At 41.2% G+C, this 25,959-nt stretch overlaps 3 protein-coding genes across 3 annotated transcripts; 2 read left to right on the forward strand and 1 right to left on the reverse strand.

The window, feature by feature from the left end:
- The first annotated feature begins 81 nt into the window (after positions 1–81).
- On the forward strand, positions 82–6,349 carry ccdc12 (coiled-coil domain containing 12). The gene is made up of 7 exons (XM_079227488.1): positions 82–172; positions 1,930–2,003; positions 4,750–4,829; positions 5,030–5,091; positions 5,176–5,210; positions 5,318–5,394; positions 6,040–6,349. Exons 1-7 carry the CDS (start codon positions 89–91, stop codon positions 6,117–6,119), a joined length of 492 nt encoding a protein of 163 aa, XP_079083614.1. The 5' UTR covers positions 82–88; the 3' UTR covers positions 6,120–6,349.
- Positions 6,350–7,658: 1,309 nt separating this feature from the next.
- On the reverse strand, positions 7,659–15,065 carry LOC306744800 (kinesin-like protein KIFC3; the record flags this gene model as incomplete). Its single annotated transcript, XM_079227487.1, has 19 exons — positions 7,659–7,845; positions 7,930–8,159; positions 8,480–8,609; positions 8,716–8,836; positions 8,928–9,058; positions 9,188–9,292; positions 9,365–9,546; positions 9,621–9,732; positions 9,837–9,967; positions 10,175–10,322; positions 10,500–10,673; positions 10,775–10,972; positions 11,086–11,223; positions 11,445–11,510; positions 11,690–11,862; positions 13,931–14,183; positions 14,307–14,464; positions 14,641–14,737; positions 14,964–15,065. The coding sequence occupies 19 exons, from the start codon at positions 15,063–15,065 to the stop codon at positions 7,723–7,725; spliced, it is 2,772 nt and encodes a 923-aa protein (XP_079083613.1). The 3' UTR covers positions 7,659–7,722.
- A 3,854-nt stretch (positions 15,066–18,919) lies between these two features.
- cep72 (centrosomal protein 72) lies at positions 18,920–23,775 on the forward strand (the record flags this gene model as incomplete). Its single annotated transcript, XM_079227322.1, has 14 exons — positions 18,920–19,016; positions 19,224–19,351; positions 19,560–19,752; positions 19,819–19,927; positions 20,750–20,901; positions 20,989–21,047; positions 21,140–21,182; positions 21,792–21,926; positions 22,031–22,203; positions 22,332–22,425; positions 22,515–22,693; positions 22,790–22,916; positions 23,483–23,594; positions 23,703–23,775. Exons 1-14 carry the CDS (start codon positions 18,941–18,943, stop codon positions 23,773–23,775), a joined length of 1,653 nt encoding a protein of 550 aa, XP_079083448.1. The 5' UTR covers positions 18,920–18,940.
- Between the last annotated feature and the right edge of the window lie 2,184 nt (positions 23,776–25,959).

A 25,959-nucleotide genomic window follows, 5' to 3' on the forward strand; every position in this document is an offset into this window, starting at 1 on the left:
CGACGGTCGGTTGCACGTCCTCAGTCAGGACCGTGAGTGGATTTCAGAGCGCACTGAGCGGCGTGTCGCGTTTGAAATAGAGATAAACATGGAGCGAAATGTTGGGTCGTTGCAGGAGCAGGCCCTGAAGAGAAAGGAGAGGCTGAAAGCTTTAAGAGATAAACAACTATTTGTGAGTGTCTTGTCTGCTGATACCTGGTTTCTTCCATGGCCGACATCATAGACAGTTTGGTTGGTTAGCTAGCGTTAGCCGATTTAGCTTGTAGCTAACAACGTTAGCATGTTTCTGTAGTGAGCAAATCAATCGCAACTTTGTTTTGTGGCTTTGTTGTGGTCCTGTTAGAGGATGTAGGTTTGGATATTTACTTAAAATGTAATGTATTTAACTTCAATGTGTAATTATTATAGTGTGTTTGCAGTTGGAGCTCTGCTTTGCTTGTGAAGCTAATTTTTGACGCTAACTTATTTCTCAGAGAGATTATAACAAAGTTATTGAAGCGCTACTCAATAATAATATGTTTTAATATCTCAGATATCTCTTATAAATGAGTGAGGACTCTAGAAGAGTTTATAAGTGACACAACAGTGAACCACACTTCTATGGCTGAATATGATCAGCTTCACCTGAAGTGGTCAGCAAAGACATATTTGTTACACTAACAGGATCAATGAGCTTATAGATCTGCAGGGAAATACTATACAGAAACACAAGCCATAATGTTAAACAATTATCTCAGCAATGCACTTGATGGTGTTTAATACCCACATATCAAATCGTATTCTTCTTTCCGGACAGATATATTTCCTTGTATTTTGGTTGATGTTCAGCACTATATTTAATAGATGGGGCCTCAATATCTAGCAGAGGTAAAGGATAGAAGGTGGCTGCAGGGAAGAGAGACTATGCAGCATGATGTATACTTCCTGAAAGGGATCAGAATAATTTGATTGAAAAGAGAAAGTGTCTGTTGTTCACAGTTTCTCTGAAATGCTTCAGAAATATAGGGCTGCCATTCGCTGTAAAGGTTTTGGTATATGATGGGACACAGAGATATTTTTCAGATGGGGACATTGAGGAAATAGGTCAAAATAATCAGATAAAGTCTGAAGATATGAGGGAACTTCCACTGAATGGTAGTTTCTTAAGAATAAAACATCTATTTTTCAACTTATTTAATAAAGATAATGCATTAAATGAAGATGTTTTAAGAGCTTTCTACACATGGCAACATGCCTTTTTAAAAAGAGGATTAGAATAAAGTACGGGGAAACTCGGTTGCACGAAAGATGAAAAACTATCTGTTGAATCTATGGGAAAATATTTTAGAGTAGGTCTCAAATGCAGCAAAACAACTAAAATACCAGCACGACTACCACACTATACCGTGCCATTTTAATGTATGTGTAAGAAGTGTTTGATAAGTTATCTTTTCATTTAGCCTAAATCAAAATGACATTAGCAAAATTCTCCAATGAACGGCTATAAAAATGTCACCTTTTTAAACATTACACAATTATTCTGTGCCTCCATTTTGGCGATGTTTCAATTCTGGATATGAATTCTTCTTGCAACGGGAAACTGTGTTCAATGTGCAAGACACTGTTTGCAGTTAGATCAGAGTGTTTAACTAAGCTTGTGTTTAGCAGTGGCATACTGGGCTTGACTAACAATATCTGATAAATGACTGTTGACATTCCTGAAGCTGGGGGTTGTTTTCCGTTTGTACTACACTTCAAGAATGAGTCAGTCCCCTGAATTGTTATAGCAGGTGGACAGGAAGCGTCTTCAGGAAAATGGGAGATGGGAGGGGTTCAATATCCTTTATCACTTTTCACTTGGGGTCAATATCATTTTGTTCTGCAATTCTGGATGCCTATTTTAACATTTATTTACCCGTTATTTTAATGATGGCATGATGATTTTTACAGGGGAACGAGCAGGAAGACGGGGAGCCTGAGATCAAAAAGGCTTCACTAGAGGAGACTACTGAAGAAAGGCACAGGTTGGTTCATCACACCATACACATGAATGTTTTAACTCAATTATTTATCAAACCCTGTCCTTATTTCTTCAACATTTAATCTCTCTTGCTCACCCCTTCAGCTGAGTTTGTTAAAGCTGCTAAAACGGAACTGAAACTGATATGACCGCACACCATCAGAGCGTTAATCTACCCTTTATCTGATCGGCATCTTCTTGTATTGCATGTCTCAGTGCAGGTTATGAGATGCAGTGATTACACTGGGCTGGATCACAGCCTCCTGCTATTAGGTGCTCAAATATCCTGCAGCTTACTCAACCTTGTGTGTTAGCCGGTTTGAAGGAGCAGCCATCTTTCCTGTCCTACAGGACCTTTTCTCCATTGTTTGTATTTAATGACGGCACTGAGGGAGTGCCACTGTACTTCCTCCAGTCCAACAGGTCAGATCTCTCTCATGAGCAAAGCTGCAGACGTGCAATGCTTAATTTAGACATTTGTCAGTGAAGCAAAAAGTTTACTCAAGTTCAAAGTTGTACTCTGCCAATGTTTTGCTAAATTAAGATGCATATTTGTAGCAGGGTGTGTAATGAGTGTAATATATATTGTATTAATATTTCATAGGACATCAAATTTCCAAATGCAGGCATAAAAGAACGCAACAACCCAACATGTTTACCTTAAAGTTGTTGCAACTCAAATGAATGATCCGCAAGAAGACGGTAGAACTTGGCCAGAGAGTTTTTCAGCTTCCTGTGTTTTATCATACATTCCTCCAAACATATTCCACCAATGGGCACCATGCAGCTTTTCCTGTTACATCTTGTTAGCCGTTGTTGGGGCTTTTGTTTTTTTATTTGAAGATAGACTGATAGGGAAGTCACTTTAAAATTCTAGGATATGGCAAATAACATTCAAGGAAGTTCAAAAGCCTCTTAAATATTGATGTGACTAATTACACGCTGGCTTTAACAATCTCTTTGGCTCATGTGTAAATAAAAAGCTTGTTTTTGGAAGATTGTTGTGTTCTGGTGAATGGAGCAAGTAGCTTGATATCAGTGTAAACATTTGAACACTGCTGCACTCGCTCCTCGGCCACAGTTCACTCTAAACATTTTGAGAGAGCCACACTTGGGTCTGTGCTCTGAATCGATCACTGGCTCTCTTTGATGCTACAGTGTTCTTGAAGTGGAAACTTGTAAACACACTTTAAAGTTTTGGATGCATCAAACTGAGAGACAGTTAAGGGGGAAAAAAGTTATGTCAAACTTGGCAGGCAGAACATATACTCGTACAGTCTTTATATCCAGTTTTTGGTTGGGCTAGTGTTGGAAAATGTTTCGGTCTCTGGTGGACATTAATGGTCGCCATCAGGTAAAAAATATATTTAGACTACCATGTTTATTAATGTTATGGTTGGAGACCCCTTGATCTTCCGTTTCATGCTACAGTTTCCACCAAAAATGTATCGGTTTGTACAACAACTCGGTCCCAAGAGGACCTTTTGTCTATTTGATATATTCGTCCAGCACCATCTTCAGGCCTAATGATTTTTTTATTTCCATTTTTTTTACAAAATATGCCTACAATACTTCAATAGTGAATGATAGACATGGCTTTCAGATGATGAGACTTGTTGATTTTGGTAATTCTCTGGGCTTTGCAAAAGTGCCACTCTTCTACCAAAACTATCACACGATGCATTGCCTGATGCAGCCAAATTGCAACAAAGCAATAGTAAATAAATAATGGCTAAGACCGTGCTGGGCACATACATGCTTCCTGGAAGAAGAAGAAAAAATGTGTTGATTTAATTTGTCAACTTTTTTATTTATCACATTATGATATATTGAAGGCTGATAAATGACAGCCTGTAGTTAGTCCTGGATGGATGCCTTCTGGCTACTTTAAGCTAAGACACCTGTTGTCAGGGCATCTGGACTTTGTAATGCTGTGGCTGTGGAACTTAGGTTGGCAAAATTATTGAAATCTTTAAATTACATTTTTAGGCCTTTTTTGACAGCAATTGTTGCACTTTCCTTTGTTTATTTCATTAATTGTATTACAGTTATATATATTCAGTTCATATCATATTAATATTTGGTTTCACTTCAGATATATGTAATAACATGTCTAAAAATCCCACAATTTATTATTCAATTAATTCCATTTCAAGGATGAGATGGATAGAAAGACATATTCCTCTTTAAGAGACTTTCAAGAGGCATAGAAATAGATGTGTGAAGTAAGAGCATGACTAGCATTCCTGCCCATACCCATACAAGGCATCAGTCTGTCTGGTGGCAGCCGGGGTTTGATGAATGTATCAAGAGTGTTCCCTCAAGCCTCATCACAAATCCATGTTAAGCTCAGCAGCTGATAACACTCTTGGTCAGACAATAGTTTACCTCTGCCTCTGGATTTACATGTGTATAATCTGCAGAGATGTGAGGGAATCTTTCCAAGAATTCCTCCGTGCAGAGACGTGATGAAAGACTGCGTAATTCAACATCAAGGACAGCATTCCTCAGCTGTTTGCTGCTCTCCGCAAGTCTGTCCTTAGGAGCAGGTGGAACATGTTAATCAGACGTGCTCATAGGAATAAAGAGGGACATTATACCCAACCTCCTCTAGACACTAGATGTGCAGCTGTGAAGGGTTTGCAGATGGTCTTTTATGCTCCCTAATCTTTGGTGGATTATATTTGTCTACACTGCCACCTCCTGGACGGTCACGGTTGATGACTGATAATTGTGATTTCTGTCTTCAGAGAGCTGAAGCTGAGGAATTACACCCCAGAGGATGAAGAGCTGAAGGAGAGGCAGGTGCCCAAAGCAAAACCTGCATCAGGTGAGAACTCTTCGATCACAAACGAGCTTTGAATGACATGAACTCGGGTGATTTTGATGTCGCCTTGCTGTAGAGTACTGTACATATCACATTGCCTCTAGGAAGGCATATGGTGAGCGGCTCAACACTGCCCTTGACCACAAACTCCTGCTACCAATATCACATATCATTGAAAGATGATGAATATTCTTTGTTTGCAGTGGAGGATAAAGTAAAAGACCAGTTGGAGGCAGCTAATACAGAGCCTATCATTGAAGAAGTGGTGAGTACCCCATTCTATATAGATGTGATTTATTTTGTTGAAGAAGCATGGTAGTTGCGTTATTCAGCTGTTTTCTTACCTCAGGATTTGGCCAACCTCGCCCCGAGAAAACCAGACTGGTAAGACGCTTTTGAAAATGATTTTACAATCTGTATGGTGCATAAAATCTTGGTATTATTAAAGATTTGTTTCTGACATTGTCTTTTCATTGTGACTCTGAATCTAGGGATCTAAAGCGTGATGTTGCAAAGAAACTGGAGAAGATGGAGAGGAGAACACAGAGAGCGATCGCCGAGCTCATCAGTTAGTATTTCCTATTTCATGTTTTTGCGTTTTATCCCCGACTTTTCCTGACGCCACAGAGACGAGCATGTCTGAGCCAGGCGGCAATTATTAGGCTAATTGCTTTGCGGTTTGAAGCCATCTGATAGCATCAATGGTGCGATTCCTCCACTGATGTGTGAACCAGATTCTAATAATAGGCATGCACTTTCATGGAAAACACAAAACTGGTTTAAATGTAAAGTTTTTTCCCGCTTCCGTTTAATATGTGACATTGTTTTGTGTCCTCAAAATGACCCAATTAGTAGGTTTGTAGTGGCACGTTAACATTAACAGCAGTCATTTCTTGCAGTTGGGATTTTGGCATTACAGCGTCATTTGGATGTGAATTAAAACATGGCAGTGGGCTGAATTTACTGTAAAAATAAAAAAACATGTGTTAAATTTGCTATGTGTTGAGAGTAACTCTGCAGTCTGCCAGCAGAGGGTACTGTCTGTTGGTGGGACAACAGGAATGCTTGGTTACAGGAAGTCACTGGTGCATTCACCCTGAATAAGACCTTAACCAGAGCTATGGCCAATAAGCAGCAATTACACAAATGCAACTGGTGATTAGAGAGTTCAGTGCTTGTATAGATCAGATTGACAGTAAGTGTTTGTGTCCAGGGGATCGTCTGCGAGGCAGTGAGGAGGAGTTGGCCGGAGCGGTGGGAGCAGTAGGACCTGAAGACGGAGACTCGGACTGAATCCAAGATGTGACCGATCTATCAAAGACTCAAGAGGGATTGCCTTGGTGTACTGGGATTGTACCGTCACATGTGTGTTGTGCTCACAGAGACGGCTACTTTTCTCAATGCAGAGAGTAAAGTAATATTTTCAGTCAGGTCTTCATTTCCCTTTGAGTCATACATTCTGTGTATGTATGTGGTTTATTGATGTGCATTGCTAACATCAACATTTTGCTCTAAGTTTTACATTTTCAAGTAAAATAATGTGACTTTTTCAAATGGCTGATTATTATTTTCATGCATTTTGTCTATTTGGAAGTATGGGTGGGCAATATGGATTAATTTGTCTATCCCGGCATATGTGATCATATATTGTGATGTTGTACAGTACGGAAAATACCTAATCAAATTGATGCCAATATCCTAAAAAAATCTTTAGAAAAATAATTTCTTAACGTAATTGATTAGAGATTAAAAAACAAAAAATTCCCTTAAGCAATTCTGCCAACTTGTCCAAAATGGCCTCACACACCCAGTGATTAAGGGATAGCTGTTGGGGTTAAATGCTGAGCATCCAATAATAGAACACACTTTTTAAATACATCATATTTATTCAGAAAAGTATCTGAAAATTCACTCTCTAAACATCATCAAGTGACCCCTGTGCACTCATGACAGTTACTGCAACATTGATGTCTTGCTACGGTTTAATCCAGTTAGTTTCGATGGGTGATAAATAGAGGAACAAAGAACAGATAAGACGTTTTTGGTATGACATTCACTAGTGATATCTATTGCAAGCACCTAAATCCCTGTCATGAACGCAAATGTTCCTATTCTTTCACAATAAAGTGCATCGTCTGTCTATGTAGGCTGTCTCCTCAATAAGGAGGCTACTGCACAGTTCATTATATTACCACTCTTAATACAAGGCCAGCTGCTCCTTCAAACGCTCTATTCTCAAAAGGCAAATGACCAAAGCTCTAAAGAGAAACGGAAAGCATTCAAACACGGCTCCTCTGAAATTCACAAAAACTACACGAATATGTGACTTAAGTGTCGTTGAAATGATTAATAGCCCATACTTTGACTAGAAAACAGATTCTCCTACGCACTACAATCTTCAAAAAAATATACAACATTGGAGATGACGCTTACAAAGTACAGACATTTATAGCAAGATGATTAATACTGTAAAAACGGAAGTTGTTGATAAAGTGGCTCTGGAAAGCTTGTTGAAGCTGTTTGAACATGATGCTGCTCTAAATACTTTTATGATCAGCGAGAAAAGCTGATAAGATAAATCCTGGATTTTGGTATTTAATAAAAGGAAACGGATATTCTATTTCAAGGAAGCGTCAAATCTTAGACCGTGCGGGAGTCAGAGGTTGTTTTGGCACATTGAGAGTGGAAGATATATTCCTGCATGCAGATTAGCTAATGATAAAAGGTTATCACTTGTCAGAAGCTGAAAATGGCAACGAGGAGGCCTCAATACTGAACCTCAAGAGGTTGGCATTCGAATGACACGCAGACCTCCACAGATTTAGCCCTTGAGCAGGATTGCTGTTGATGCTACCTGGTGATCACTGGGTACAGGAAGTGGCTGATTCAAAGGCTCTCAGTCACACTGTCCACCAGATTCAATCTTCCTGGCTGCAGGACCTAGTTCCACCTTGCACACCCTCTGGGCAAACTTCAGTGAACACAATGTCTCTCCCACGTTACTCTCCAGAGCAGACACCTGTAGTAGAAACAAAACAGAGGCTCATCACATGCATCGATGAAGACCTAATATTGAATTCACCGTTTAGATCAGTGATCTCACCTGCACCACCATGACAGTCTTGCTGCCTTTGCCCAGGGAGTCTTGTAATAAGTACGTAAGGCGGGAGTTCCTGAAGGGGATATGAGTGTGGCGAGCTCTCAGTGCCTGTATTACGTCCCCCAGTGACAGAAGGGAGCGGTTGATATTCTGGGCCTCTTTCAGCCTCTCTCCCTCTGCACCAGACTTCCACACCCTTTCCGAGCCAGCCAGGTCCACCAGGTTCAACTTGCCTGACGAAGGAAAAGTTCAATCATCGTAAAAGTGAAATGAAGAAAATCCTCTCTGGATCCCTGTATCTTACTGAATCCTGATCAGAAGCTTCTCTTTTGTACTTTTTCTCTTTCTCAGCATTCCTCTTGCCAGAAGAAATTTACAATGATATCTCTTGCGCTATTATATGTTTTATTTAGCATTATGCAGTAGCTAGACTGCACTCAGCTTGAATAAAATGAAAGAGGGATTCAAGAAGGAAAGCCGAATCTGATTCAGATTTATAGCAAATATGAATGAGTTAATTCCCTGTCACAGGAGAAACTCATGTGTGACTGACCGGTGGATTTGGAGCCGGTGGCAAGGTCAGTTCCCTGAACAGTGATGCAGAGCAGAGCATGGGAGCGGGAGCTATGCTGGTTCATCTGAGTGCCGAAGGTGATCCTGTTCCTTCGGGCTGTCGCCAAAATCTTAACAAAAACAAGAATAACTAACATAAATGTCCCAAACTATTGTCATAGTGATTGGTAATTCAGTATCCTATCATTACAGGTTGTTTAAAATGCACTGTGTCACCTTCTTGATGTGCTGAAAGCTCTTAACTTCGATGACCCTGAGGCCCGGCACATGCAGCTGTCCTGTTCCATCCGGGTTGATCTTAATTTCCAGTTTATCTCCATCCTTACTCAGCAGGTCTCTGAGAAACACAACATGAGGCCAAACATAAAACAAGTAAATATGAGTAGGTCTGCTTTATTGCAGACTAAAAAAGGCGCAGCATACAGTACCTTAGCACCTCGTTGTAGATCTCCACAGAGCTGACGGTGACCGTGTAAGACCACATGTCCTTCCTCTCCTCAATCTCACTGAAGAGATGTTTCAGGGCTCGCTGGTTGATGCCTGGGTTCTCCACGCTGCCCTGAAAATCAAATGATAGTTAGCCTGCAGTCTCCATTATGGACCCAATGCTTGTGCTGGTATGGTCAGTGGCTCCAATATCTGTTATTACTCGTTGGTTGCAATACTGCTGTAAAACTAGAGAGTATACCTCCATTGTGTGGGTTTTTCCAGAGCCAGTTTGTCCATAGGCAAATATGCAGACTTGGTAGCCATCGATGCAGGACGTCACAAGAGGCTCAATCTCCTGAAAGACCTGAAGAAAGAAAAACAGAGTTAGAGTTCTCGTTATGGTTATAATCCCTGCATGTGCTGTTCTTTTTCAAACCTCTTCCTGTGTGGCCTGTGGGTGGAAGACCTTGTCCAGTTCAAAAATGCGACTCTTTCCTTTGGTCAGCACATTGAGTGAGGATTCATTGTTGGGGTCCGTCGTCACCACCGCAGACTGGCCGTCCTCGTGCTGGTCCTCCTTCAGCACAGGCTTCACACGACACAGCACGCGGATGTTTCCTAAAAAACTGTTTGAGTTAATGATACAGATTTTATTTTCTGCAGTGTTTTTTTCTTACGTCTTCTCTGCATACCCTTAAGCTCCACCAGCTGTTCGTGGTACTTCCTGCGCAGTGCAACCTCCTTCCTATATTTATCCAGCAGATCCTTGTTGGCCTCAGACATCTCACTAAGAGCTGCTGAAATCTGAAAAAAAACACAACAAAATACAGCGAAAGGTTCTTTACTAGGCTTGTCCATTTGATCAGATATATCACCTAAATGCATTGTGTTGACATAATTGTGCGTACCTGTTTTTTCGCGTCACTGACAGCTGCTCCGTAAAAGTCGGAGAAGTTTCGAACCTGGCTCCTCAGACTGGTGTAGTCTGTTTTCATGGAGCGGAGAGTTGGAGGGAGTGCGGTCAGACGCTCCTGCAAGCCTGACAAAAATAAATAATAAGAATCAAACTCACATAGAGGAAAGTAATTGTAAAAAAAAAAGTTTGGTATGTTGGGGAATGTAGTTATTTGCTTTCCTGCTGTGAGGTAAAAGGAGAAGATTCTCCTCACAGAGAGTCGTATCAATCAAGTGTTGAACTATCTCTTTGTGTTGAAGATTCTTTTTTCATTATTTTCCTGTAACTTACCGAAAAACTTGTCCTGCAGGTTCTGAAAGTGCTCGGCTGAGCAGGTGGCTGCAGCCTTCACAGCCTCCTCCTTCCTTTCCTCCAAGTGGCCGATCTCTTTCAACAGCTCCTCTCTCAGTTTACTGATTTCTCGCTCATACGCTGCAATCTGTAAAAGATTCAGCGCAGCAATTTGTCAATCTGTCAGCTCGACTGGTCCAATCTGTGGAGGCTCAGCTCTGTAATGAATGAGTTCATCTGTCAATGAAATGCAAATTGTGAATTCCAAGTGTAAATACTCACACCGAAATGGTTAAATATGAATTGAATGGCCTCTGTTTGTTACCTTGTGCTGCAGATTACAGCTGTATTCATCGGACTTCCTGATGTGTTCCTCCATCTGTTTGCACCGCTCGTTCTGATTGGACAGTTTATCGGACAGCAGCTCATTCCTCTGTCTGGCTTTGGTCAGCTGCTTCAATGTGGCCGGTGATTCCACCTCCACAGTCTGAGTGACATACTGAGAGAGAAAAAACATTTGATTAGTGTATTCTCTTGTGTTCATTATTTAAACTGTGTTATGTTTCCAGTTAACACATCTCACTCTAAGGTATGATTTACCTTCACCACTGGCTCCTTGTCTCTCTCTCTGTCCAACTCCAGCTGCAGCTCCCTCACTCGGTCCTCTCGTTTCCTCAGCTCCTCTCCTCTCCTCCACTCGCTTTGTTCGCTCTGTCGCTCCAGCTGTGAGAGCTGCTCAGCACGCTGCTGTAGGGACATCTCCAGCTGCTGCACTCTGCTGCGCAGGGTTTCATTCTCCTAGCCGAGCACATAAAAACAACAGTACATTTTAAAATATTTGTGTTTGCAGGTTACTGATGGCTTCCTTGGGAGCACGTCAGTAAGCTCTCAGCTGCGTTGGTGCGTCTCACCTTGATGAGCATGGTGCTGGACTGGGAGGGGATGGTCGACAGCTGCTGCAGGAGGCCTTGGGTTACGCTCAGGTTCTGCTTCAGACTCTCGTTCTCTGCTGACAGACACAGAACCCGCTTCTCTGAGTCTGTTGCCCCCTGAGGAAAGAAAACAGGTTCAGCATAACAATGAGAGATGCATCAAAAACAGAGTTTCTCACGTATGTTCTTGTAGATGAGATGCATTTATAATGTCATGACTGTGTGGCATCTGTACATTATGGCATTTCATAGGGTGTAAGTGGGCTGCTGTGGCAGCTTTGCTGATGGTGTGGAAAGGGACTTGACAAATGATTAAATCAATAGTTCACATTACTTACGGTGGCTGTTCTCAGTCTCGACAGCTCCTCCTCGCGCTCCTCGATGCAACTCTTGAGCTCATCGATCTGTGCAAGAAATGAGAAGGGTTAAAAGTGTAACAGAGGATGATTTTTGAAGATTTAGTTCCATTAGATTGAATTTGAACACAATAAACTCTACTTTTGATCAATTATTTATGGGATTCAGGTTGCACAGTTGTCCCAAATGGATAAAGCAGTTGGGATTTAACTAATATGAAGCCTACCTGCTGTTGAAAGGCCTGTATACGAGAGTGTCTGTCCTTTTCCTTCTGCTCCAGCTGTGAGTGCAGCAGACGGAGTTCTCCTCTCAGCTGACTCCTTTCACCCTGCAGACCGTACAGAGACTCAACCAGCCTGTGAACACCAGCTTGCGTCCCTGCATCGCTGCTGGACTCGCCTGAGGGACATTAAATAAGCAAGACTATAATCAGCCTTTGCATCATCATCATCAGTCTGAATACTGACGCCTAACTAACAGCAAAAAGAACCATCATCATATTCTGTCATCTTCTGACCCCTATTCATATTACGCCACTTAGAAATAGAACCAGCCAATATCCCTTGAACTTCCTCTGACCTGTTTTCTATATGTTTTCAGTTAATGCTTGTGCGTGTGTAATATTAAAGGACATTAAGTATGCACTTAGACCTCTTTTACACACCATGCAGTCACTGTGCATAGCAGTGAAGTTAACATTATCACTGCCGTGATCCACTCTCATGTCTCCTGGACAGCGTAAACCGATTACTGCAGCTTCGCACGTTGCGCCTGTAGTGAGGAGGAGTATTAATACGAAACAACCTGCTAAAACTTCTCTATTGTTCATCAGGAACATGAGGGGCATTCTTCATACTTTCTTCCTCCTCAATGATTTATCAGGCGCTGTCACCTCTGATTTTTATGGCAGTGCCTTATGCTAATTCTATCAGCAGTTTTCTGTCTCACAATGGTGCAGGGAAAAGTGGTGGTGCAATGAAGATAAAGAAAAACACGGAGGAGAGGCTACAGCTGAGCATCAGGGGTGCTATAGGAAGCATGCTTGCAAGAAACGTGAAAGTCTGCAGCAGCACTGAGATAGCTTTGTACGTTTTAAATTAGCAGCTTGGAAAGGTACAAAATGTACTTCCTCCAACTGAAAAACAGATGATAACGATTTCAAAATATATATATTTCTTGTTTCTTGTAATCATATACTGACTAAAAGATCACAACACATCACGAAATACTGCACATCCATGAGGCATCAATGATGTCTGCATGTTGCATTACAGTAAACAAACAAACCAAACCGCCTTGTAACACTTGGGACATGAACTTCAGGCTATTTTTAGGCCATCACAAGCACACGTGACGCCTGGCATGTGCAAGCCCTTGTAAGTGCTTTTGCATGGGGACTAACACAGCACTCTAACCCATGTTTTATTCATGACAGAGAGCCACACTAGAGTCAATGGCCAAGTATCAAAGACCTGCGCCACAGATTAATGTATCTTTGTCCTGTGACTAATGAGTCAGTGTGCATGAGGTCCCTTGCTTGAATACACCTACACACTGAGATGTATACAACCCTATCTGGCTATGACACACATTATCATACATAATGACATATTTCTCTGAGGCTGTATCAGTCAGCCTCAGGACAGGAATCTGATCTGTCTACAGCTTCATGCACCTGTTAACATGCTACATATGCACAGAAAAGTGATGTCAGACAGGGCAGTTGGTATCGCTACCCTTCTGCTCCAAGGTCAAAGAACCATCTGGTCAAATCAGTACCAGCAGATACCAACATCTAAAGCTTTGAGGTCAATCCCAGCGGCAATGTGTTGGTCTGGTTTCTTGATTTACACCCACATAAATCTAATCAGCCTGCTCCTCTGATGATGACTGTGTTCTTCTATAAAAAGGTATACAGTTTGTTCCTGGTTGAAGAAAAATCTAATCTACGGTGAAGCAACAAGGAAAAAAACAATTTGTAGTACACCGAAGTAAACTATGGCGGACATTGTTTACATAATTAATGACTCCCAGTAATGGAAACAGTAGTGCAAAATTACTGGATTCCCACGGCTGTAAATGACAGCGCAAAAAACCGCTCTCATCTATATTATGTAACCCAGCGGATCCTGTTATGGCGAGCGTGTGAAATTGGCTTTCTTTATTCATTGTCCTTCTAATCCATCATTCTCCATCCATCAGATGATCACATCCACACTAAAGTCTCAAATCATCTTAAATCTACCTGCAGTCCTCAATGCCATCTTCTGCTTCTCCTTTCAGACAAACCAATCTACTTTAGTGTGTGGTTATTAAAACAGCCGCTTGACCTCTACCTCCCTCTTTTTCATCATCCTCACACCCACCACATGGAAATGTAAACCCAAACCTTCTTACACCTTACTTTCACCCTCCCCCATCCCATCTTTCTCTCCCTTCTCTCCGCCTCCTTCCCTTTCTCCCTCACCCTCGCTCAGTGGACTGGGTGTCTGTTGCTGGCTGATGGCCTCCTCCAGGCTGCTGATGATGCTGCTCTTGTCCCTGAGGCGCTGGCGGTATGACGCTCGCAGGGCCTTCATCTGGCGGCGGTGCTGGACGCGGTGTCTATTCAGCTGGACCCGGTACTGGTCGACCTGCTGTTGCAGTTGCTGGAAGTGGGAGTACTGCTCCAGAAAACTCAGCAAGTGGGACATCACCGCCACCAGGGGAGACTCTAACAGCTGGACAGTACATAAGCACACATACATACAAAGTTTAACGTAGCACACACTCAAATTTGAGGAACTGCTCATTAATCTATCAGGTGAGAAGCTCAATCAAGCTGATGACACAAGTTTTGCTACCTTTCCTGTGGTTTCCATCTGGACCTGTGAGGCCCTCTTCTTCTCAGCCTCCTGCTTAAAGGACAGAAAAGCAGCCAGAGGAGTGCATGCTGGGATGTCTGGGCCTTCATCCTCAGCTTCATCACTCAGAGACATTTCATCGCTGTCACTGCTACTGCCTGGATGAAAAAAAGAAAATCACATTAACATAAAGTCATAATTGGGTAAAGGAACGTATGCACGGTAATAAATAATCAAATGTTAGAAACTATCCATATCATAAATGTTGTATCATTCTTCTATATCATATCACAGCCTTTATAAGACTATAAATATTAGCTATTTGAGCACTCACTGGATTCACCAAGCTGAACGCAAGCCTTTTTCCCCCTTTTGGAGGTGTGGCCATTTTTCCTCCTGCTCCCTGTTTCCATGGAAACAGGTCTTGGCTCCTGACCGAAGCAACATGCATAAGGGTCAGACGATAACAAGCATAATATTTACATATTGCACACATAGAAATGCACACAAGAAGTCAGAACAACGACACCACCGATTTCCTCATCATATATAATAGAGCCTTTTTCTACTTTTTGCGTCAGGTGGTAGATGACGCAGAAAAAAGTATTTTTCGTGACAGAGGAACCCCAATGCTGGACATGATGTGACTAGACTTACATCTGAGGAAGATCCCTGCGCCCCCTCCAAGGCTTCATCCTCCTCCTCCTTCTTAAAGACAGTGTAGAAGATGTAGACTAAGAGGGAGTAGAAGGCATACATTTCTACCCTGTCCAAGTGCCCCTGTAAATGACAGATTAATTAAATAATCACATATGCAGCAGAAAAGCAGACGTTATATTTCTCACCCTGATTAAATGTAAAACTCAAGTCTCGACGATAATCAAAGGATGCGTGAATGTAAAAACTGGTCTCGACACATCTGGACTTCACAAGAGACTACATTATTTTTCTATAATAACTGTGACCCCACTCAATCATGCTGAAATATTTTTCTTTTTTACCTTATCACATATCTATTCCTCTTTGATGATGATAATGTGGCATCCAAGTCATTTGTATTCCCCCTTCACACTCCATCTGTGTTGCCAATGACAAATCTTCCGATGCAGCCCTTGTTCTCAGAGCTGCAACAGCATCCCAGCACTGTGTGCGTGCCTCCCTCTCTGTTGTTCTCTCGCCTCCTCCTCCCCCTGCTCCATCTACAGGCTGCATCTGCAGCGAGCATGCTCAGTGCAGTTTCCTGATCCGCTGCAGTGGAGGAGTGACAGATTCGGTAGGGAGACTAAATGGGCCAGGAGGGGGTTGATGCCGATACCAGCAGACAAAGAAAGAGGTGGATGAGATGTGCCAGGTTCCAGGTGCTCATCGAAATCAAACTACAGCAAACAGCACGTGCAAATATTGAGTTATATGTTCATGTGTGTTCAACAATTGGACACATGAACTTTTAAATTCAATCTAAAATGACATTACTGGAGTGTTTTTTTAATTATAATTTATTATACAAGTTCCATCAATGTAATAGTCCTTTAGTGTACATTTTCATTTGGTATCAACCAAAAGCAATTAAATGAGAATAAATACAATTACATGAGACATTTCTAAACTTGTAAATACTTCCACATTGCCACTCGATGATGAATCATTACAAAAAAAAGCACATGCAGCATGATGACCATTATTATTCTGGAACCCCAAACTCACAAGGAGCACACAATTATAAAATGTCTCTGGTCCCCTGTGCCCTGAGGTCTGAAGAAGACACTGTCCCACAGACAGGAACACAGCCACAGATGCTTGTGTGTTATACTGCAGTAAAACTGCTGAGGCAGCAAATCACAACTCTGAAAATCCTGAGAGAGAGAATCTGCAGTGTCCCCTACAAATATCTGGAAAGAATATTAACATCTTGCAAGGACAACACTGTGGACAAAGAGTTAACAGACAAGGTCATTTCTGTTCATATTATCGCCACTAAAAAACAAGCAAGTAATACAAAAGTGCCTGAATAAGTATCAAATGAGGAGGAGGTAAACGCAGAGGAGCTTAGACCACTGCAGATATTCAAACAGTGTGATAGCGCTGAGGCTGCAGAACAAATAGGGAGCTGGATGTTTTTGGAATCTACAACACTAAAACTGCGAGAGAGACATGTAGAGGGTGTCGATAGCCTAGAAGTGAGTGCCTGCTTGACATTCTTGGAAATAGCACATAGCAAATTAAAATGCACACATTTTGAAATTGAACTGCATAATAAATGTCATTAGGGCACTCAATACGTCTAAAAAGGTTATTGCTGCATCCCAGTGACGCAGTGTGCTACTAGCTGTAAAGTGTGGTCACATACTCTCATGCAAATAAGTTGTTTCAGTGGTATCAGGGTGGGCTTTTAGATACAGTAAATTACAGTAAAACATCCAATGCAGAACCTAATTGCTAGTACTTGGGAAAATCCAGCTCCAGTTTTACTTTTCTTTACCATGCAGACAATTCTACTTTGCATTTTAAAATACAAAGCATGATCCTGTATGAAAACCAGTTATCATCCGATTAGTTTTTCCATGTATTAAACATCCAAATGTAAAAGCATGATATTCTATAGTGCATGTGGACTCAAATTCAGAAACGAATACTGCAACTAACATTTTTTTTCTTTTTTGATTACTCTGTTCTGTATTTCTTTGATTCGTTAAGTTATCGACAAGGCATTCAAAAAAGGTTCACAACGCCTGTAATTTCCAAAAGCCAAAAGGTGAAATCTTCAAAAAGCTTGTCCAAACAGTTCTGTTGCACTATGAGCTCATCAAGGCAAATTCCTAATGTTTGTGCAAAGGCAATGGAAATAAAAAGGAATACAACTCAAATCTTCCTCACAAATGTCCTGAAATGCTGAGAACTTATGCACATTCATTTTTGCATAGGTCCATTATTTTATTACTCGGTCGCCCACCAAAGCTCTCTCCAGGTTTACTAAATGCCTATGTCACATCGGTCAGTCACATCCAACAGAAACTTGCTGACGGCCTGCGTGGAGGCCCAACAGCCAACCGACATGGAGCCCTTTAACAGACACTTGGTGAGACCCTCAGTTGCAGCTGGTGAAATGAGTTGAGCAAAAGTGTTTGTTCCGGCCCTCTGAGCCACAAGCAACGGGAGGCTGAGGGCCACGCCGCCAAAGGCCCCTAAAGCATTACCGGCAAACATACACACCGTTAAGCAGCAAGACAGGGAAGACAAACCCAGGCAGCGGGTCATAAGCGTGAGAGCGTCTGCTGAGAGCCAGTCACTCAATCCCAGCAGCAGACAGGAACCACAAAGGAGAATGTTTGCTGTGTTGTGGTCTTCACCAAGCCAAAGGAATTCAAAGGTGAAGAGTGCTGGAGCCAAAACCTCGCCGGCCCACTCTGCTTCTCTCTGGATCGAGGCGAGGGATGAGCTGGAGGGAAGCAAGATGCAAAGTGCTGCAGAGAGTCCAAGCAGGAAGAGGCCTACTGAAGGAGCCCTGTGATCCTGCAGAGAGGTAAACGCAGAGACAGTAGCACAATTAGAAAGTGAGACATTTTACAGATGGATTTATTAATTAGCTATTGTCTAACCAAAAATAACCTAGATATCAGCATTGGGGTGACCACAATACACATGCACTACATATTACAAACAAGCAGTTTAGCGGCAAAATACACAACAGATCAAATAAATAAGCATACATTTGTTTACTAATTATTTTCCTGGATACTAAAATGTCAAAAAGTAGTGAAAAATACCCATCAAAGTGACAATGAAACGACTTGTTTTGCACAACCAACAGTCCACAATCGAATGGAAGCTGCAACCAGAGAATGTTTGGCAATTTTGCATGAAAGAAAAAAGACTTAAAGAGCACTACTTTATCAAAATGATAGATTATTTGTCTGTACATCATCTAGCATTAATTGATAAATAAACCATGGCTTCTAAGTGTGTTAGTAAGTTTCAACATCATCTACCTACGTTGGCACAATGGTGAACGGCACCTACCTTAAAGAGCCTGTACGAAGAGTACAATGCTGTGGCAGACAACATGATGTTGGAACAAGATGTCGTGACCCACTCTGTTACACAGGACGCCATTGATCCTGAGGACGAGTGACACTCCGGTCAACACGAACAGCAACAGAGCATGTTGTTTCTAATGAATGTGTCTGAAGTAAGTTACTGCAACTGTTGCACGAGTCTGAATATCGAATAGTATTTCATGAAGTCAGCTCAACACAAAGACCAAACTTTGGGCAGGAACACTTGCAGGTTTGTTTTGACACGTGACGTGAAGTCCGGATATGAACAGTGCGCATGCTCTAAGAGATGCCTTCCCTACTCCTCGTAAACTATGTCCCTATAGCAGCGGCGATAAGCGCAAACTGTACCACGTGCCAAAGCGAATTCATTCGTTACTTTAGTAATGATTCATACGGTTTGTAAATAGTATTAGAATTGGGTAAGACTGTCATATCAGGTTATGTGAATTAAAGGCACATTCATATCTAGCAGTATGGCAAACAGGATTGTGTCAATGAAGTAAAAAACAATGCATTATGAAGTGTCTGATATTTCCTCCGACATTAACGTCCCCTGAAGGCAGCTTCAGTTCGAAAAGTATGGCGGCGGAGTGTTTGACAACCATAACAGAGCAATGGATACGGGAGAGATTACAGCTAAAACATCCATGTCTCGGTAATATTATGTTATGATTATACAAATGTTGTATTGGAGTAAATAGCAGTTGGATTACGGGTTAAATCGCAGTTTAGCTTTTGTCATATGAACTAGCTTAGCCAGTTACTTTCCCTGAGCTAATGGAAGCTAACAAAGCAATTAGCTAACTGTCACCTGCGGCAAATGATTCAGCTCAGTCTCATTTCTACATGAAACTCGTTACAGGTGATGTCCGCTCACTGAGCCTCCCGGGAACGTCCGAGGAGAAGATAAGACGTCTGGGAAACGCACTAAGTAACTTTGTCCGTCTTAAGTCTCTGGACCTCTCCTGCAATGCGCTTGTCTCCATTGAGGTAACGTTAGGTTTAAACGACTAGCTATATATATTCTTAAACTGAATGCTGTAAACGTGTTTGTTGGTGTTCAATAACATTCCACAATAATGGAACTATGTTACAAGTGGAAAAGGTCCAGTTATCCTTTTTTATTTCCTTTTTGGTAAACATAGTTATGAACGTATCTGACAATTAACCCCCTAATACTGTATGGTTTCCTCCCCAGGGGGTTCAACATGTGAAAGTTCTGGAGAGGCTGATCCTGTACTATAACTGCATTCCTTCCCTTGAAGAAGTGAAAGTGCTGTTCGAGCTGCCAAATCTTAGAGAGCTTGACCTCCGGCTCAACCCTCTGACCAAACGTGACCCACAATACCGTCCTTGTCTGGTGCATGCCATGCCCAACCTACGCAAACTCGGTAAGATCCCTGTCGCCCATATTAAGCTAACCACACCGTAACTAATTGTCCTCTCTTGCCTTCTAGATGGTTGTTCAGTCAGAGACGTCGAGCGCAAAGCTGCCATAAGGAAGTTCTCCTCTGACCTTCTACCTCTGCAGAGGAGCTCGTCTTTGACTCTGGTTGCTAACCAAAGGTACCCTGTTTGTCAGAGGCTTCAGTTTAGTTTCAGCTCCCACTTTGACTGGTTACAGGGTCTACCAGGATCTTGAGATCATGGGAAACAAACTAAACTGATGTTGATGTTTGCTTTGTCTTGAATAGTATGGGGAAGGACAAATTATCTTTGGGGATGTTTGTATGAAGTTTGCCCCCCAAAGAAGGGAGTGACTCGGGTGCTTGGCTATAAAGAAAGCACTCACATGTGGATCAGTGTAGAGCTTTAAAGCACAAAAGAGTTGAAACGAGGCGAAAACCTCTGAAAAGTGATGCAAAGGAGGAAGTGCCTGAAACTTTCATTATTTCTAATGGCCATCAGGGGGCGACTCCTCTGGTTGCAAAAATAAATTGGATTGTCTCACTAAAGTCTGAAAACATGACCCTACCTCTCCCATGATTTATTAACTCAGTAAACATGTTATTAACATTGTTGTGTTTTTGTCTTACAACTTTAACCCTTACACAGGGTGCTTTCAGTTTATGAAAGTTAATTGTAACATTTGGGTCGCCCATAAATGTCTTACTCAGTGTTCAAATTGTACACAGCAACACCTTCTTGTGTCCCTTCTGGTTGCAAAAAAAAACAAGATGACAAAGGCCAATATGCCAAACTCTATTCCTAAAAGCCGTAGTCCACAAACCAATTGTTGACGTCACTGTGACTACATCCACTTATATACAGTCTGCCGTTAAAACCTTGGGTAACCAAAACAGCCACTAAAAATAACCATTATCTAAATGAATTCCTTTCAGACATATGCTGGAGTTGTATCTTTACTGTCTTGCTTGTGGTTCCCAGGAGCAGTGATCAGAGACTGGCTTTAGTTGATCGCTTAACCAAGAGGCTCTCCCTCCTGACCGACACTGATGATATTGTGTTAAATTTTGTTGAGACGAATCAAGGAGAACAAAGTGCAACTCATGCCAACTATGTTCTCAAGGATGCAAAAGGTAAGACGTCAAAGTCTAAAAGCTAATTGTCAAATTAGTTTGTTTGTTTTCAAACTTCTATTCTTTTTAAACTATCTTTTGTCTCAGAACCCAGAGGGGATGAATCACAAAACTTCACAGAACAGAGGAGTTCAACTCCAAAACCGGTGATTTTTATTTCACTGTAGGTCAAACAATATTATCAGTTATACATCTACATTATCATACTTACTGAATGTGCTCCTCTTGTTGTTTTTAGGAAACGGCTAAATCCATCCTCAGGTATCCTCCCGCAAAATATGGTAAGTTTTTGCTGCTGTCTTTACAGAGGGACAATTGAAGATATGTTAGTGGTTTATTTAGAGGATGAAGACTACAACAGTTGTAATGATGGGATAACACCCTGGGGTTCAATGATAACTGTCTCCTCTTTAGTCCCAGCTTCATATGGATTAAATATATCATGTTCCACAAGCAATTAATCAGAACATCTGTTATTTTGACTTGGGGATTTGAGGAGGTAAGCAGAGCTGGGTGAACACGGGATGAAATACTTTGTTTGGAAATAATAAAGGGCACTAAATCAGTTGTATCCTAACCATTGTTCTGTCTTTTCCACTAGGTGGAGACATAAGCCAATTATTTATTTTGAATTGTGCACATCTTGTGTGAATTAATGAGTGAGTTATTCTGTAATTTGACCAGATATTTCAAGGTCTAAAGTGCCACACATGAAAGAACCTTCTCAGAAAAGCTCTACCTCATTATTTTTACTGTTTTACCGTTTACTTATTTTTTATATTTATTACTTGTTTCTTATTTTTCCTACTACCTCTTGCTGCTGTAATCCTGCAATTTCCCCACTGCAGGACTAATAAAGGATTATCTTATCTTATCTTTTCTTATCTTAGAAGTCACTGAAAGACCAAAGGTGTCCTTTGGCCCCTATGTAGAGAAATGTAGACCTGAGCCTGGAAAACAAAAGCAAAAGGACTTCCCCAAACAAACCAGACATGCAGCCAAGGGACATTACACCCCTAATCCTGGTAGGAATAGCATTCATACTTAATAAAATCCGTTGTCAGACTTTAATATACATCCGCAAATACACTTTCTTGACATGACGTGTGTTTTCAATGTTTTAATCCAGATCAAAGTCATGGTCCTAGTTCCTCATTAGCTAATATCCGGCCTCCCAGTCCACGTCGTCCTGGTTTGAATTTGTCTGACCTCTCAAACCCCATCTTACATCCTCCAAGACTGACCTACTCCAGCTTGAAGGGGGGCTCCAGTCATCCACAGCAAGGGGAAAGGAAAAAAAGGGTGGGAATTCAGTCTAATTACTATTTCACATACTGAATCATTCTTATTTTGTTCCTACTACTTATACACATCATGTTTGAGGTTGTTTTTCTCTCTCATATGAACTTATCTCTTATCTCACCTCGCAGGGTAGTTATAGGAAACCCCTGGAGATGCTCCTCAACCTCGTGGACAAACACTGGACCGGAGAGAGGTCATTGCATCATAACAACAACTTCCTGTGTGAGTTGGGAGTTTGCTTTGGGGAATGTGGCATCTGATGACAGGAGCTTGAAGATAAGGTCTGTCATCATTTCTATTTGTGGCTTTAGCTCAAGCAGTCCAGATCCTCTCTATGATGGAAAATGATATTTCTAGTCGGGAGGCTGAGGTCAGGACCTTAAGACGGGAAGCTGATACACTAAACTTTCAAGCGGCTGCACAAGAGGAAGAGCACAAAATTGAAGTCCGTAACCTCTCCGCTCAGCTGGAGACCGCCTGCAGTGGCGTTGTGAGTGGATTCAACACGAGAAAACAATGTTGATCTTAAGGTGGCCTTGATGGTTTGGAAGAAACCCCTGTATTTATTGTGTTTTCTCTAACACAGGGTAAACTAAATGAGCAGCTGAGGATTGTCTTGGAGGAAAATGTCGCTCTACAGAAACGGCTCATCAAGTTAGAACGACAGTATCTCAAGTCCATGATGAAAAGTTCACCTCTTACTCAGATTAAAGGTGAGTGTGAATGCCAATTGGAGAATGTACAGTGCCTTGCAGTATTCACCCCCTTGGTGTTTTTCCCCATTTTGTTGCTATGAAGCCCTTAATAAGATCTGGTCCTACCAATTACGATTAGAAGTTACATATTTCGTCAGTGAGAGGACAGTCCATCAAAACTCACAGACCAGACGATGAGGGCGTTACAAAGAGACCACAGATGACCCTGAATAAGCTAAAAAGCTTGAAAGCGGAGATAGAAATAAATTGGTTTATTTGGACTTTATTTAACTAATTATGTGATTTCTGATGGTAATTGCATGCACCAGGTTCCATTAAGTGGCTTTACGGCAAAGGGTGTGAATATATGCTCGTACCACACTCCAAATCTTTAGAATTTTTCTCAGTTCACTTCACCAATTTTGGCCATTTTGTGTAGGCCCATTACATAAAATCCCCCAAAAATAATAATTAAATTCCAGGTTGTAATGCAACAATAAAGAATACTTTTTCAAGGCAGCGAACAAGTGATTATTTTTGCCGTTTTCTTTACAAACTAAAATGTTGTACTTTCACTTTCTTAGAGGCTCAGACAGAAGTGGAGGAGCTGAGGAAAGAGATCGAGGGGTTGAGGGTGAAGGTGCAGCATGCTGAGAACGTCAACGATTTGTCAAATATGTTGCAAGAAAGCCACAGGTAAGAAGTCGGGCCATTTTAGTGTTGGCACCTGGTTTCACTGTATCCACACGACCACAACAGTGAACCAGCCCCACTTTGTTGTTTGTGTCTGCGTATGAACTGCAGGTCCCTGGTGGCCACCAACGAGTGTTTGCTAGCTGAGCTGAAAGGAAGTGGGGAACTTCAAAGCGGAACTTGAATGAAAAGATTCACAATGGAATGAAAATGTCAAGCAAGACTATGCCGAATGTAATATTAGAGCATTGCTTACGCCGCACAAGGCCCAGCTGTTACAGACTGTTTTTCATAATGTTTTACTTTGTATCACTGCAGTGTACATTTCTTTTGTGTGTTTTACGTTTCTTGCCCTTTTGAAAACATGTTTCATTATTTATTTATTTTTAAATCTGTATAGGCTGCATTTGGTTGATGTAAACTATAACAGGGAAAGGCAATTCATTCCAGGAGGTTTGTGTATAAGTGTGACAGGGTTGTTATGTTAAATTAATTTAAGGGGGAAAAAAATTTCAACTAGAAGGTCATAATGTATTTCCTGGATCTGTGGCAAGATTGTGTCTCTCTTAGCTGCGTTCCCTTTTTTTTTTTTTTTTTTTTTTAGGTCACTTGTGTCTCCATCTGCTTTGTACGCTGCAGTGGAATGAATGCATCTAGATTCCAGATGCACTGGGACTTTATTTATACCTCTGCCTTCAGGGCTGGAAAGCTACACACGCATGCATGCATGCACGCATGCACACACACACACACACACACACACACACACACACACACACACACACACACACACACACACACACACACACACACACACACACACACACACACAGGCACTTCCCTTTCATAAACACTAATGTAAGACCTGGCAAACGCTGATGCTACTGCATGAACTAAGTGTCGGTGTTTTTATGTGAATGCTAAGGTCAAGGGTCGTTGCTACTGCTGTGGTGTTTTCGATGTGTTCCTGAAAAGCCATAAAAATATAAAACATTGTGTTTTCACTGACACCCGGTAACCAACTAAGCTGAGGTTCTGGGGTGTGTTTTTTTATTTTCAGTAATGCATTACAAATCATGAACACACATTAAAAGGTCTATAGCACAAGAACCCCCCGCATGCACTGGGGCACAATAATACATTAAGTTATTAGAAAATAAGACAATGTTGTTCCTCCACATTAAAGGTGCACGGTATTTGGCATTGAGCACAGAAAACAGATCAAGCTACTGCAGCAGACAAAACAAACGCACTAATAGCTGCTAGGTTTGCATTGATGCGTGATTCTTCATCAGCTGAGGCTACCGGTAGTGTGTGACACAAACACTGTCACTATGTTGGAAAAATATTGTACAAAAGTAGATTACTTTGCAATTTTCCCTTTTTATCTCATACAGAATGTGAGTATGCAACAGTTAGAGACTTGCTTTTGTGTTCAGTTGAATTGTGCCTTGGATGGCCGTACCACACATAAAAGGTACTGTAAATCTTTACCAGCAGACAAATATAATAGCATTGGCGCGTAGCTGATTTTGAATGTACAAGTTAATACATATTGATTTCAAGCAATACAAGATTTTTATCATGATCACACAATTTCATCACGTATTGTTTTTTACCCTTACATTATTTAAGCCTGTCCTCACAGAAGTTCAGTAAGATATGACGCACTACTGTCATCAATATGCCTCTGAATCAAATGCAATATACATAAGCATGCACAAAGTACAGCAATACAGGAAAAACAACATAAGAAGCCAGTGTTTTAAATTAAACCATGTGGCTATAACTTTAGAATATACACAATCTTACCACAAATATATTAGAACTTACTGTATGGAAATATTAGTAAAATGTTAAAAATACAATCTTGTACAACTGAGCTCGTATATCGTGGTTAGAGCTTCCTTCTTCAGCTAAAAACACCGATTAGAAAATCTAAATGCATGTTAGCAAAATGGTTTGTTGTCTGAATAAAGATGGCGAAAGAGAAAATGGATTCTCCTCTTGTATTTTTGTTGTTGAAGTGTTGTAAGCAGGCATATTGAAAAGGTTTGCATGGCAGGGGATTTTATGTGTTAAATATTCACAAAAGTAAAATGATATGACAAAAGTCAAAAATCTTCAGTCCAACAGTTAACTACATTGTGTCTTTGCAAACATTTTTAAACAAGTTGACAAAACCCTTAATATATTTTCTTGGTTTGAGCTCAAGGCAAATTATTCAATTGACATTGTGAGGTTGTACAATAAAAAGAAACAGCAGATTCCATGAAGACTTAAGTTCACTAGTAGGGATGGCAGACAGACAATTAACACGGAAGATGGAACAATTTAAGTTTTCAAAAGAAATTAACATTGATAATAC

The sequence above is a fragment of the Taurulus bubalis genome (assembly GCF_910589615.1).
Source record: "Taurulus bubalis genome assembly, chromosome: 12".
Lineage (NCBI taxonomy): Eukaryota > Metazoa > Chordata > Actinopteri > Perciformes > Cottidae > Taurulus > Taurulus bubalis.